This window comes from Hyperolius riggenbachi, chromosome 2 (genome assembly GCF_040937935.1).
Source record: "Hyperolius riggenbachi isolate aHypRig1 chromosome 2, aHypRig1.pri, whole genome shotgun sequence".
NCBI classification, from domain to species: Eukaryota; Metazoa; Chordata; class Amphibia; order Anura; family Hyperoliidae; genus Hyperolius; species Hyperolius riggenbachi.
In genome coordinates, this window is record NC_090647.1 from 155,855,781 (window position 1) to 155,869,374 (window position 13,594).

Sequence of the window (13,594 nt, forward strand, 5' to 3'; positions counted from 1 at the left end):
TGCTGGTGGGGCCAGGAGGATCGGAGGGAGATGGCGAGGGCACCGGACAGCTGCAGGGGGCTATTGGAGGCCCTAGGTGAGTAAAACTCATTTTTTTTTGTTTGACTTAAGTGTCCCTTTAACGGTTTTTGATGAGCAGAAACATTTAAGTGTGACAAACATGCAAAAGAACAAGAAATCAGGAAGGGGGCAAATAGTTTTTCGTGTGTGTGTGTGTGTGTGTGTGTGTGTGTGTGTGTGTGTGTGTGTGTGTGTGTGTGTGTGTGTGTGTGTATATGTATCTTGTCACTAACTGTCCCTCAAAGGAGCTCACAATCTAATCCCTACCATTGTCATATGTCTATATTATGTAGTGTAAGTACTGTAGACTGTAGTCTAGGGCCAATTTTAGGGGGAGCCAATTAACTTATCCGTCTGTTTTTGGAATGTGGGAGGAAACCGGAGTGCCCGGAGGAAACCCACGCAGACACGGAGAGAACATACAAAGTCTTTGCGGATAGTGCCCTGGCTGGGATTCGAACCGGGGACCCAGCGCTGCAAAGCGAGAGAGCTAACCACTACGCCACCGTGCTGCCCCATGCTGACATGCAAACAATGTCATGAAAGTAATTTCATTAAATAACTGAACCAGCACAAAATGCAAAGTAAAAGCTGGTTTTCAGTTCCTCTGATCCAGCAATGACAAGGCAGACAAGCCATGACAAGTAAACTGGATTTTCCAAACACACAGGTCAGGTCAGAGTACAAAGATATTGCTTTCATTTCTAGATAATTTGAAATGCCAAGTTCAGTGCACAGTCTAAAGTACATCTATTGTCAAACAAACAAAATAAATATGCTAATCTGTGCTGCTAATATCTTCCTGGAAGATACTTTGAAACAAGTTGGCATGCATACTGACTAAATCCACTCTGAAGCCTCCTAGACAAGTACATGACATGTTGCAAAGCAGGATTCCAGACTCGATCCCTTGGCTTTATGAACTGAATCACACAGTAAGCTCAGGAGCAGCACAGTCTCTGCCCCACTGATTGGGATAGTCACAGTCCCAATCACTACACCAAACCACCGGGTAGCAACAAAGTGTAACAAAGAAGGCATATCTGGCACCTGTTGCATGTCAGCTACTTCACAGACAGCAATATAAATTGCGCCTATGGGGTGCCAGGGACCTGAATGTTGATGCACGATCTGAACGCTTGGTCAATAGATCACTGAGTGTGATTGTGTAGCTGAAAGCTAAATGTAGTGCACCTGCTCAGTCGGGGCACTCTGCTGACAAAAGCAAAGTGCTCGATCATGTATTCGAATGACAATTTGGTGCACTAGTTTGGTTAAGACAAACAGAGTTTATGGAGAGGCAGGATAAGCAGCAAATATGGCGCAGGAATCTGTACACAAATAGTGGCAATGACAGATGGGCAGGTTAGGCAAAGGGGGGGGGGGGGGGGGGGGTAGAGAGGTTTACATGAGAATAGGATAGAGAATAAACGCAAAATAAATGCTGAAAACAAGATCGTGTACCAAACACGATAAAATGTTCATGGCAGCCGGACCCATGCAAATACAGACCTTGTGACCACTCGTCAGATGCTAAATGTAGTGTCCGTCTACTGCTCACTAACCACACTGCTCATCAAACACAGACGACACTAAGCGCAGTTAACATAGGATGCCAAACGCATTATGCAGAAACTGAACAGTGGCAAATCCCTGGCATATTTGGCTAAATGAGCAGTTATTGCTTGGTAACTGCATGGTATAACAGTGTGCATGAAGCGACCCTTCTCATGAAGAGAATCATGCAAAACTCCAAACAACAAGAATTTTATTATGCCAAGTATCATATAGCTCATAATGAACAGAACGAACGTCAGTGCATGTAAGTATCGCCGCCAGCAGAAATTTAAATGCAAATATGGTGTATTGTTATATAGCAGCCTTTCTCAACCCTTCTACCCTGGAGGAACCCTGCAAATAACTTTGGGATCTCACGGAACACCTGCAAACAATATTTTGATCTTGAGGAACCCCTGCATTTATTTTGGAGGAGGCATGGCCTTTAAAAGTGGTACTCCAGGAACCCTGGGGTTCCAGGGAACCCTGGTTGAGAAAGCCTGCATTAGGCAAATGTATTGAGAGGGGAGGATGAGCGAGAGATGCTCTTGCAGTGGAGACTACAACAGAAGAACAGAGGTCAGTCCTTAGCGACCTAACATGATGGCTCACTAACTATACTGTCAACGGCACTGGGGAACACCTTCACTCATACCAGATTTCCAAACTATCTTTCAAGGGTTCGTAGGGTTAAACTTACCCGGAAGCCTTCTGCTTTAATCCACCCCAATTCACGGTCACGTGACTGCCGCACTTCCTTCTTCAACCCAAAAGGAGGAAGTGCAGTAGTCACGTGACCGTGAATTGGAACGCGCCATGGGACGGATTAAAGCAGAAGGCTCCCGGGTAAGTTTAACCTTCCCACTCAGGTGTGATAATTACCGGGATGAATTCCAAATAAAACCTATTCATCACCGGTAAATAGCAAGCTAGCGACAAGCAGATTGTCGCTAGCCTGGCACTATTTTGCAGGGGGGACAGCAGAGCCATGGGGGGGGGGGGGGGGGGGGGGGGGACTGGCGTAGGCAATAAAAAAGACACAGAGGCATGTCATTGTGCACAGAACATGCCTCTGTGTCCTATTCAGATTTTAAAATCTGCCTCAGGTTTTCTATAAAGAGACCACAAGCCGAAGCTCCGTTCAGAAACACTTACACAAGTAGAGGGAAGCCTCTTAACCCTAATGAGGCTTCCTTCACTGTCCTCCGCCACTGCCCAGGACCCTCCAGCTGATAGGGGCCACGCTCCTCTTCTGGAAAGAGAGCAGCTGTGCTAGTGTTTGAAGAGGAGCGCAGCCCTGATCAGACAAGCGACAAGCCCTGGTCAGTAATATTTTGAGGGTCCGCGCACGACAACAGTAGACCGAAGGATGCCCTGGGAAGCCTCTATAGGATCCAGAGGCTTACCTCTTAAGTAAGTAAGCCAAAGCTCGGGCACACTTTGAGGATGGAAACAGGTTTAAAACAGAATCTCCATATTAGAAGTCTACAGTAGAAAAAAAAAAAACTAGCACACCTGTACAAGCAAGCTGATCTGCTGATGGATGCACCAAAAGTGTAAATACCTCCCTCATCCATCAAAAAATGCTTTATGGAGATGTCCTTCAACAGAAAGCCACAAGGTCAACTGAACAGTAAGGTAATGCCTTGCTTGTAGGACAGTGACCTCAATAACTAGATTATCAGGCTCAGATGGCTGCCAGCTTCATTCATCTATCAGGAACTTCAGCAGCAGTGTCTCTGTTGTCATGGTTTCCAGCTCAGGACCTTCATTCATGCAAAGGTTATAAAACTAAACAGGATCCAAATAGATTTTCTACAGCTTAAAGCAAACAGAGAATCCAGCAGAGTGCTCTTTTCATAAGGGATGCATCAAGTAGACACAGCTGGGAACTCAGGTGCAAGAAAATAAAGCTAGCAGATGAAAGCAAACACTTATGACAATACTTAGATTTGAAGTTTAAAATGTACATAATTAGTGTCTGTCCAAACAGTAAACACACTCAGTAGATAGTATGCTCAGCAATCCCACCAATCATCCCAGAAAAACTTACTCACCCTGTGAAAGTCATGAACAATATCAGCGGGATCACTATCAGCAAATTCAGGGACGGGCACATTGATCATTTCAACTTCATCATCTTCCAGGATCTGAATTCTCTCCTTAAATGAGTGGTAGCGGACACGTGCAGGCTCTGGGTATGGGTCAGCGAGGGTCATATCATCGTCAGTGTATCTGATGCCGCAAAAGTAAACACCTCTCTGGTAAGGAAACAGTAAATACATTTATTATGCTGGCACACAGAGTTCACTAGAGTATTACATGATATTTCACCACAAATTAAACTGATCTTAAAGTGGATCCGAGATGAAAAACTAAACTATAACAAGTAACTTGTCTATATATCTTCTCTAAAGCTTAGATAGTTTACACAGCAAATCTAGCTGCAAACAGCTTCAATAGAATATGATTATTTCTTCCTGTGATACGACAGCAGTAATTATATATATATATATATATATATGTATATATATGTATATGTATGTATGTATGTATGTATGTATGTATGTATGTATGTATGTATGTATGTATGTATGTATGTATGTATGTATGTATGTATGTATGTATGTATGTATGTATGTATGTATGTATGTGTATATATATATATATATATATATATATATATATATATATATATATATATATATATATATATATAGCGCCAACACATTACACACAGGCAAACTTACCTGCATAACCTAATCCTCCCTCCTCCTCTCTGCCTCTGAAACCTCTGGCTAGTAATACCTTCCCCTCCTCCTCCCCAGACTGAGCTCCCATGAGCCCTTGCTACTGTCTGAAAATGCCAAGGCTCTCTGAAAAGCTGTGGGCGAGGTTTATAGGGGATTAGAGTATTAAAACAAAAACAAAAAAGTATTTGGCTTGAGGAATGCCCTATAAACAATATGAAAAAGAACAATTATTCAATGAGTAAAAGTTAATCTCGGATCCACTTTAAAGTGAACCTCCAGACTAAAAATCTACTCAGCAGCACTGAAAAGGCTTGGTGTTTCTACACCGTTTCACAACATCAGAACTTTTAGCTGCACAGCAGCTAAACTCCGCCCCATCAAAGAAAACTGCCCTGGCATTTTTCCCCTGATGCTGTCCAAAGCATGATGGGATTTCTGATGCTTAGCAACTAGGAGGGGTGATCAAGACACAGGACAGCTGGAACTGTGTCTCATGCTCCATCAGCTCCTTTCAACCAAAAAGATGGCTGCCCCCATGAAATCAAACATTTACCAGTTCTTTTAAAACAGGGTGGGTAAGAGATTATATTACCCATTTTAATTAACATAACTAATGTAACTTAATGACAGTATGTGTGTTTAGGCTGTAGTTCCTCTTTAAGGACTGGGACCCACGACAGGCGCTTTGTGGTATTCGCAAAGCAACAGCGATTTTCTAAATCACAGACGTGCTGCATGTTCGCAGCGATTCATAGTACATTTGCGATTTGGCTACTGTAGCCGCTGATGCGATCGCTCTGGGACTGCTCCCAAAATGCTGCAAGCAGCGTTTTACGATCGCAGAATGCTGCTAGTGTGACCACCCCCATAGGGATCCACTGGCATAGCGCTTTACCGATTTCCAGCGATTAGCAAGTGCAGCAAAGCACTCCTAGGTGGTCCCACTTAAAACTTTTATAGACTAGTTTTATTTTCACTTGCGAAAGTAAACTATGAAATGTATGTACAGAAAAATTAACTCTTCGGAATACATTACCACTGTTTAGTTTTAATTTTAAGGGAAAAAAGAATATTAATGTACCATGCAGCTTGCAGTACAGTTTTACAGGCACAATAATTAAGTATTGAACTGTGTCGTTAATAGAAATAGATTACACACAAGTAATGGCAAACAATTTGTAGACACACACTCAATTATGGATTAACCAATCACTGACCAATTTCACCAACTCCATGTAGTATGAGGCTCAAAAGATATTTAATACTATGAGCAGATTTGGTAGGTAAACTCTCACACTATATGGAGGTGGTAAAATTTGTCAGTGATTGGTCAGTCATAATTGATAAACATTATGAGGCCACCACATTTAGATATTCTAATGACATTTTCTTAAAGGACAACTGATCTGAGAAGGATATGGAGGCTGCCATATTTGTTTCCTATTAAACAATGCACATTGTCTGGCTGTCCTGCTAATCCTCTGCCTCGAATTATAGACCCCGAGCAAGCATGCAGATCAGATGTTTGACTTAAAGACAACCTGAAGTGAGAGGGATATGGAGGCTACCATATTTATTTTCTTGTAAGCTATACCAGTTGCCTGGCAGTCCTACTGATTAGCAATCTTTTTTGCTGCAGAAGAGTCTGAATCACCCACCTGAAACAAGCGTGCAGCTAATCTTGTTAGGTTTTTGCCATAGGCATCTGATCTGCATGCTTGTTCAGGGTCTATGGCTAAAAGTATTAGATGCAGTGGATCACCAGAACAGCCAGGCAACTGGAATTGTTTAAAAAGGAGATAAATATGGCACCCCCGGCTGGACATGCAAATAAGGTCTACGTATACCCAGTGGAACTAAGATCTTATGCAATGGGAGGGGGGGGGGGGGGGGGGAGAGGAAGTTAGATGTACTTAAAGGAAACCTGTCATGTTGTCCCCCCCCCCCAAAAAAAAAAAGCTTTACTTACCTGGGGCTTCTGCCAGCCCTGTGGAGCCTCCCTGTGCCTGCACAGTCTCTTAAAGCGGGATTGTCACCATAAAAAAAAATAAAAAAATCTAAATTTCAACAGCAACTGGTCTGAGTATTAAGTGAGAATGATGCTAATCCTGCATTCAAACCTTTTAAATCTTTTTCTGCTGTTATGGTTTGGAGTTCTCACATACCTTAGGAGCACTGGCCCCTTAATAGCCATTGCTATTCAGTTGCATGCTGGGGGTTCTTTGTATCTATAATATATTCCTCCTATTCCATTTCCCCACCTAGCTGAAACATGATCCTCTGCTCACTTATGTTTACAAGCAAGGCTGAGGTGACTCAGCGATTGGAGGAGAAAAAGGAAAGAAAAAAAAAGTTAAGGGAAGAAATTACATCAGGATTTAGCCTCAGCTGTGGGCAAAAGACATGGTTCCCACCAGGAACAGAATTCTTGTCATTTACTATATAAAATTCATTGAAATCAAAACGTGGACTGTACAATACATGTGTTATGTAAGTAGATCAAGTATTTATCTACTTATATGTGTTTTTTTTCCCCTTGCATAGTATGGCTAAACATCCTCCTCTGGTCCCCCACCGCAGCTCAGCTCCATTACAGTAAGTTGCCGTCCACTGCATCCTCGGTCGTGTTCCCCTAGCAGAGAGCGACCTGCACAGGCGCAGTACAAGGTTTTCTTGTACTGCGAAGGACGCTCGCGGGAGCATGAACAAAGACACAGTGGACGGCGACCTGCAAGTCGGCAGTAACGAAGAGGAGCTCTGGTGGGGGACTGGAGGATAGTTAAGAGACGGTGCGGGCACAGGGAGGCTGCAGGGGGCTGGCAGAAGTGAAACCTTTTGGGGGGGGGGGGGGGGGGGGGGTATTAAAGCTTTCCTTAAAAACTATTTTAAAATGCTTGCAAACGATTATAAAGCGATGTAATGTGTTTTCATTATCTGATTCAAACTAATCAAAATGAATAAATTGTTCTTACGAGTATGACTTTGCATGTATTCAACTGTTATATATAGAATCTCCTCTCAGCAGAGAGTAAGGAGTTAATGTCACATCTACAATTTTGAAACACTTGCAGCCGCTGGGGCACTTGCTCAGATTTCACTGCGCATTAGCAAATAGCTTCCAGGTACCCCTTCATCAGGACACTAACATACCTTTTGTCTAGCTAGACTGGGATTCAGTGTTGTGAAATATGTGATGAACCTGCGCACTGGAGGGAGGATGGGTGACAACGTGCTGAAAAGAGAAGCTCATCATCACCACAGGTGCAATGTGTGATAGCAGCTATTTGACACCCGGCCCTTGGGCTTTTCCATTGTCTCCCTTCATTGCTTTCACTACATTGCAAGGTGTATGTGTGCATGTGTGCGTATATGTGTGCGTATATGTGTGCGTATATGTGTGCGTATATGTGTGCGTATATTTGTGCGTATATGTGTGCGTATATGTGTGCGTATATGTGTGCGTATATGTGTGCGTATATGTGTGCGTATATGTGTGCGTATATGTGTGCGTATATGTGTGCGCGTGTGTGTGTGTGTGCGCGCGCGCGTGCGTGGAATAGAGAAAGAAGCAACACAGAATTAACACAGCTTAACAGAAATAGTGCACTCAAAGCAGGACTACACAACACACACACACACAGAGAGAACAAAGACACTAAGTGCACAGAAGAGCCTCATACACATGCAAAAGAATTCTCGGCCAAAGTAGCCAGTTGGGACAGACTCTTCCAACAGTCTAGTGTGTGCAGGGTGGCCAGATGCATCGTTGAGAGATTGGAAGTGCCAGATAGTTGTCTCAGCTGAGTTCATTGTTCCCATACTCACCTTGTCTACTCAAATATGCTGCATTACGGAGTCTTGCACATACGGAGGATATACACACATACACAGGGCCCAGACATATGAAAAGCCACACACCAATTCTTTCTTTCTTTCTTTTATGCTCCGGTCTAAACTCCTGACCCAAATCCATCACAGATGTTTTTTAAATGAAAACAAGGATGCAATATTGCTGACAACCGCACAATACTGTTGGAACTCTAGTATCAACTTGATCTGTGCACTGAATCAGTAGCAGGCTTTGTAGATTTTGACCTCTGCATAACTGTGATGGATGGGTCACAAGGAAGAAGTATATGTATAGTTCTATGTGCACCTGGCTGTCAGACTAGCATTACACTGCCTAGAGCCACAAACATACCTGTTACACATTTTAATGTAAAACTGAAGCAAAATAAAAACACAAAAAGTCAGATACTTACCTATAGGGCTTGATTCACAAAGCCGTGCTCACTGTTTAGCACGGGTGTGCTAAACAGCACGTGAAGTTCCGTTCGCGGACTTTTGCGCACACAAAGTGCCACGATTCGCGCGATTGCGGACTTTTGCGCGCGCAAATGTCCATGATCGAGCGAACCGCGGCACTTTGCGCGCGCAAAAGTCCGTGAACGGCACTTCACGTGCTAACTGTTTAGCACACCCGTGCTTAACAGTTAGCAAGGCTTTGTGAATCAAGCCCATAGAGTGGGAAGGCTCTGGATCCTATAGGGCCTTGCCATTTGTCTCACAGTCCACTTGTTCCCAGCGCTGTCACCCCCAGTTGGTCACATACGTCTTCAATCATCCTCGGAAGCACTTGTGTCCCCTAATGCTTCAGAAAATGGCCACTCCGTACTGTTCATGATTGAGCACGCATATGCAGTATGTAGCCACCTGTCTTCCGCAGCTATCCAAGGGCTCCTGGGAGGTGGCAAATTTGAACCCGGGAACAGCACTGAAATGTGGAGACTGTGAGGACCAGGAAGGCTCTATAGGATCTAGAGCCTTCCACCTCCATAGGTAAGTATCTGACTTTTTTTCTATTTCACTACAGACTTGCTTTAACAGTCTAGAGCAGTCTTTCTTAACCCTTTTACCCTGGAGGAAACCTTCAAATAATTTTGCCCGAATCTCAGGAAACCCCTGTAATGCTGGATACACACGGTGCGTTCGTGTACTTGATTTTCCCGTCGATTCGTTTATTTTCAACATGTCCGATTTGGATTTCGATGGATCGTTAGGTCGATTCGCATGCAAAGTATGCCGAATCGACCTAACGATCCATCGAAATCCAAATCGGACATGTTGGAAATAAACTAATCGACGGGAATCGGCGGGAAAATCGAGTGCACAAACGCACCGTGTGTATCCAGCATAATAGCGGAGGGAGTAGGGATTTATTTTGCAAGAGGCACAGTCTTTCAATGGTGAGGCTAGAAAAGACATGTTTAGGCCCCGTTTACACTTAATCAGTTGGTACGCATTAGTATGTGCTTTTTCCATAGCAGTGCGTTGTGAAAAAGATTTCAGTTAAAACGCGTTAAAGGCAACCTGTAACAAAAAAAAGGTTCCCATGGGGGGGGGGGGGGTACCCACCTCGGAAGGGGGAAGCCTCAGGGTCCCAATGAGGCTTCCCCCTCCCCTATAGCTGCCGGCAGTCCAGTGCTGGCTCCCCTGAAGTGTTCCGGAATCCTCCCTCAACAAGCACTGATTTGTTTACCTTTTCTGGCTCCGGCGGGGCGCTGTTGCGGCTCTCTGCACAGAGATAGGCAAAAATAGCCGATCTCCGTCGGGTCCGCTCTACTGCACAGGCGCAGAAGACTTGCACCTGTGCAGTAGAACGGCCCGACAGTGATCGGCTATTTCCGCCTATCTCCGAGCGGAGAGCCGATACTGCGCCTGCGCTGGAGCCCCGGAAGGTAAATATTAACATCCCTGCTGTACAGGGAGCTTTATCGCCACTGCCGTGGGACCGAGGAGGACAGGGGAAGCCTCAATAGGATCAGGACGGGGGAAGCCTCAATAGGATCCGGAGGCTTCCCCACCCGAGGAGTTTTTCCCCCAGGGGAGGATTTTATTGTTACAGGTTTTAGTAAGTGGAACTGTGCCATAGGAAAATATGGGCATTACTTTGAAAATCAGTTTTCTTTAAAGCGGATCCGAGATGAAAAACTAACTATAACAAGTAACTTGTCTATATATCTTATCTAAAGTTTAGATAGTTTACGCAGCAAATCTAGCTGCAAACAGCTTAAATAGAATATGATTATTTCTTCCTGTGATACAATGACAGCAGCCATGTTGTTTGTAAACATTACACAGAGGCAGGCTTATCTGCATCTTGAGCAAAAAACCTAATCCTCCTCCTCCTCCCCTCTGCCTCTGAAATCTCTGGCTAGTAATACCTCCCCCTCCTCCTGCCCAGACTGAGCTCCCATGAGCCCTTGCTACTGTCTGAGAGTGCCTTGGCTCTATGAAAACCTGTGGGCGTGGCTGGATAGTGTAATGGTTAAGGGCTCTGCCTCTGACACAGGAGACCTGGGTTCAAATCTCGGCTCTGCCTGTTCAGTAAGCCAGCACCTATTTCAGTAAGGAGTTTCTTGGGCAAGTCTCCTTAAAGAGACACTGAAGCGAAAAAAAAAAAAATATGATATAGTGAATTGGTTGTGTACTATGAATAATTACTAGAAGATTAGCAGCAAAGAAAATATTCTCATTCTTTTATTTTCAGGTATATAGTGTTTTTCCTAACATTGCATCCTTCTATAATATGTGCAGATTACACAACACTCAGCATTCAAAATGATTCTTTCAGAGCAGTCTGTAAAGTAATGACATCTCCTCTGGCAGAGAAAAAGTAAATAGTTCACTTACAGTTGAGATAATAAAAGTCAGATAACAGCCCTCTCCAGGACTAAAGGTAGCCATACACTGGTCGATTTGCCATTAGATCGACCAGCTGACAGATCCCTATCTGATCGAATCTGATCAGAGAGGGATCGTATGGCTGCCTTTACTGCAAACAGATTGTGAATCGATTTCAGCCTGAAACCGATCACAATCTGTTGAGCTACTCCTGCCGCCTGTCTCCCCCCCCCCCCCCCCGTATACATTACCTGATGCTGGCTCCCGGGCATCTTCTCCGCGCTGCACGGCTCTGTTCCGGCTCCATCCCGGCGCTTCCTGTGTCACTCCGTGACCAGGAAGTCCAAATAGAGCGCCCTCTATTTGAACTTCCTGGTCACTGCAGTGACACAGGAAGCGCCGGGATGGAGCCGGAACAGAGCCGTGCAGCGCAGAGAAGATGCCCGGGAGCCAGCATCAGGTAATGTATACCTGATCGGATCGGCCGCCGCTAGCGACGCACTCCCTACCCGCGGGCGATCGAGGGTAATTTCACGCACGGCGCGATCGACGGACCGATCAGATTTCGGGAGGAAATCGGATCGGCGGGTGCGTTTACCGCAAACGATTGGCAGCAGATTCGATCCCAGGATCGAATCTGCTGTCGAAACGGCCGTGAATCGGGCCAGTGTATGGCCACCTTAACTTAGTCGGAGAGCTTAATGGCTTGTTTGCATAGAGATAACTGGAGTTTCTCAACTCTTCCTGTACTGGAAACAATTAGACTGATGTATCTGATCTTAATGTTTTATTTCTTAGCTGTGCTACACATACAAATCATAATATCATTTTTTTTTCGCTTCAGTGTCTCTTTAACACTGCTACTGCCTACTGAGTGCGCTCTAGTGGCTGCCTCGCAAGCGCTTTGAGTCCGACAGGAGAAAGGCGCTATACAAATACTGCCATTATTATATACAAATACTGCCATTATTGTTTAGTTTATAGGGAATTATTATTAAAACAAAAAAGTATTTGGCTTGAGGAATGCCCTATAAACAATAGGAAAGGAAAACAATTATGCAATGAGTAAAAGTTCACCTCGGATCCACTTTAAAAGGGCCCTGAGCCTCCATTTCATGTTCCTCCTCCATAGTGTTCCCTGTGTTAGTGTATGTTATTCAACAGGCCAAGCAGAAAAATTCATTATTCCTGTACATGGAAATCATGTTATGGCGCTGGAATGGACACGAACACAGCTCAAAATCTCACAAGAGTCCATCTTTTTCTGCATGTAGTATTGGTCCTAGTAATCCCTGCACCATTTGTAGCATCTTCTGTTTAATAAATTGGCAATTACTGGGCATGAATTGGTCAGAAGGGAAGGAGTCAATGCAATTTCTTTATCACAGTGGACTGCAAGAAACCGCTGCACACAAGTCAATCTATAATACATCACATCTCAAAAAGGCTCTCTTACCTGTGAAACTAAATACCTGTAGAGGTAAGCACCACCAAGCACAATACCAGCCAGCATAAAGGCCAATCCAAAGCACATACACCAGCACCAGGCTCGCCTCTGTCCAATTGGCACAACTTCCTCCACTTCCTGCAAAAGACAAACCAAAACATTAATGCATAAGCTTATGTCAATCTGTTCTGTTTCCAAATTTTGAACAGATTTTAAATGACAGGTTCAAAATGTAAAATGCGATTTAAATGCAATTTTAGGGAAGAGTGTTAAAGGATACCTTAGCGCTTTTCAAAATTTAAAAACCGTGGGGAGCAGGCACGTATAAGAGGCTCTCCTCATGCCCATCGCTCACCCCCATTCTCCACCGTCCCCTTTTGTTATGGTCTATTGCCCCCCCCCCCCCCCTTCCAGGTCGGTGAGCACTGCGCAGGTGCTGCCCGGCACAACATCAGCCGAGCAGTCATGTTGATCCACCGGTTGGATCAGGCAAATCGCCTGTTACCAGTCTCTCATCGAGCAGTTTTTCACGTGTACACATACCAAACTATCATCCAACAGACCAAGTTTGGACAACAGTTGAATGGAAATGTTGCACGCGTATACAAGCAGCCCCGTTTCTAGGGGTGTGCAGGCCAGGCGACCGCCCTGAGCGCTGAGTTGGGGGGCGAGCCATGGCTGTGAATCAGAAAGTAGATTGTGTATCAGCGGCTATGCAAAGAAGACCAGCTGCAAGTGATCGGCAATTGGAACAGCAGGGTGGGGAGTTGCTCTATAGAAGGCTTTAGGTGGCACGGAGGGTGGCCCTCCTCGCAACTGCCTCCCCCCTCCATTATGGGGGGCATCTACCTATCTAACCAATATTGCGGGCACCTACCTATCTAACCTATACTGGGGGCATCTACCTAGCTAGCCTACACTGGTGGCAACTATACTGGCTACCTATACTGGAGGCACCCACCTAGCTAACCTATACTGGGGGTACCTACCTATCTAACCTATACTGGGGGCACCTACCTATTTAACCTATACTGGGGGCAACTATACTGGAGGCACCTACCTGGCTAACCTATACTGGGGTCAATTATACTGG

The 13,594-nt window shown here is 44.8% G+C and overlaps 1 protein-coding gene across 1 annotated transcript in view; it reads right to left on the reverse strand.

Moving 5' to 3' along the window:
- Nucleotides 1–13,594, reverse strand: part of ITM2B (integral membrane protein 2B) — a 75,914-nt gene that overhangs the window by 31,947 nt on the left and 30,373 nt on the right. The window contains exons 2-3 of the mRNA XM_068267733.1: nucleotides 12,511–12,639; nucleotides 3,675–3,878 (exon numbers count right to left, since the gene is read on the reverse strand). Of these exons, the coding sequence (XP_068123834.1) occupies nucleotides 3,675–3,878; nucleotides 12,511–12,639 (333 nt within the window). The remainder of the gene's footprint in view (nucleotides 1–3,674; nucleotides 3,879–12,510; nucleotides 12,640–13,594) is intronic.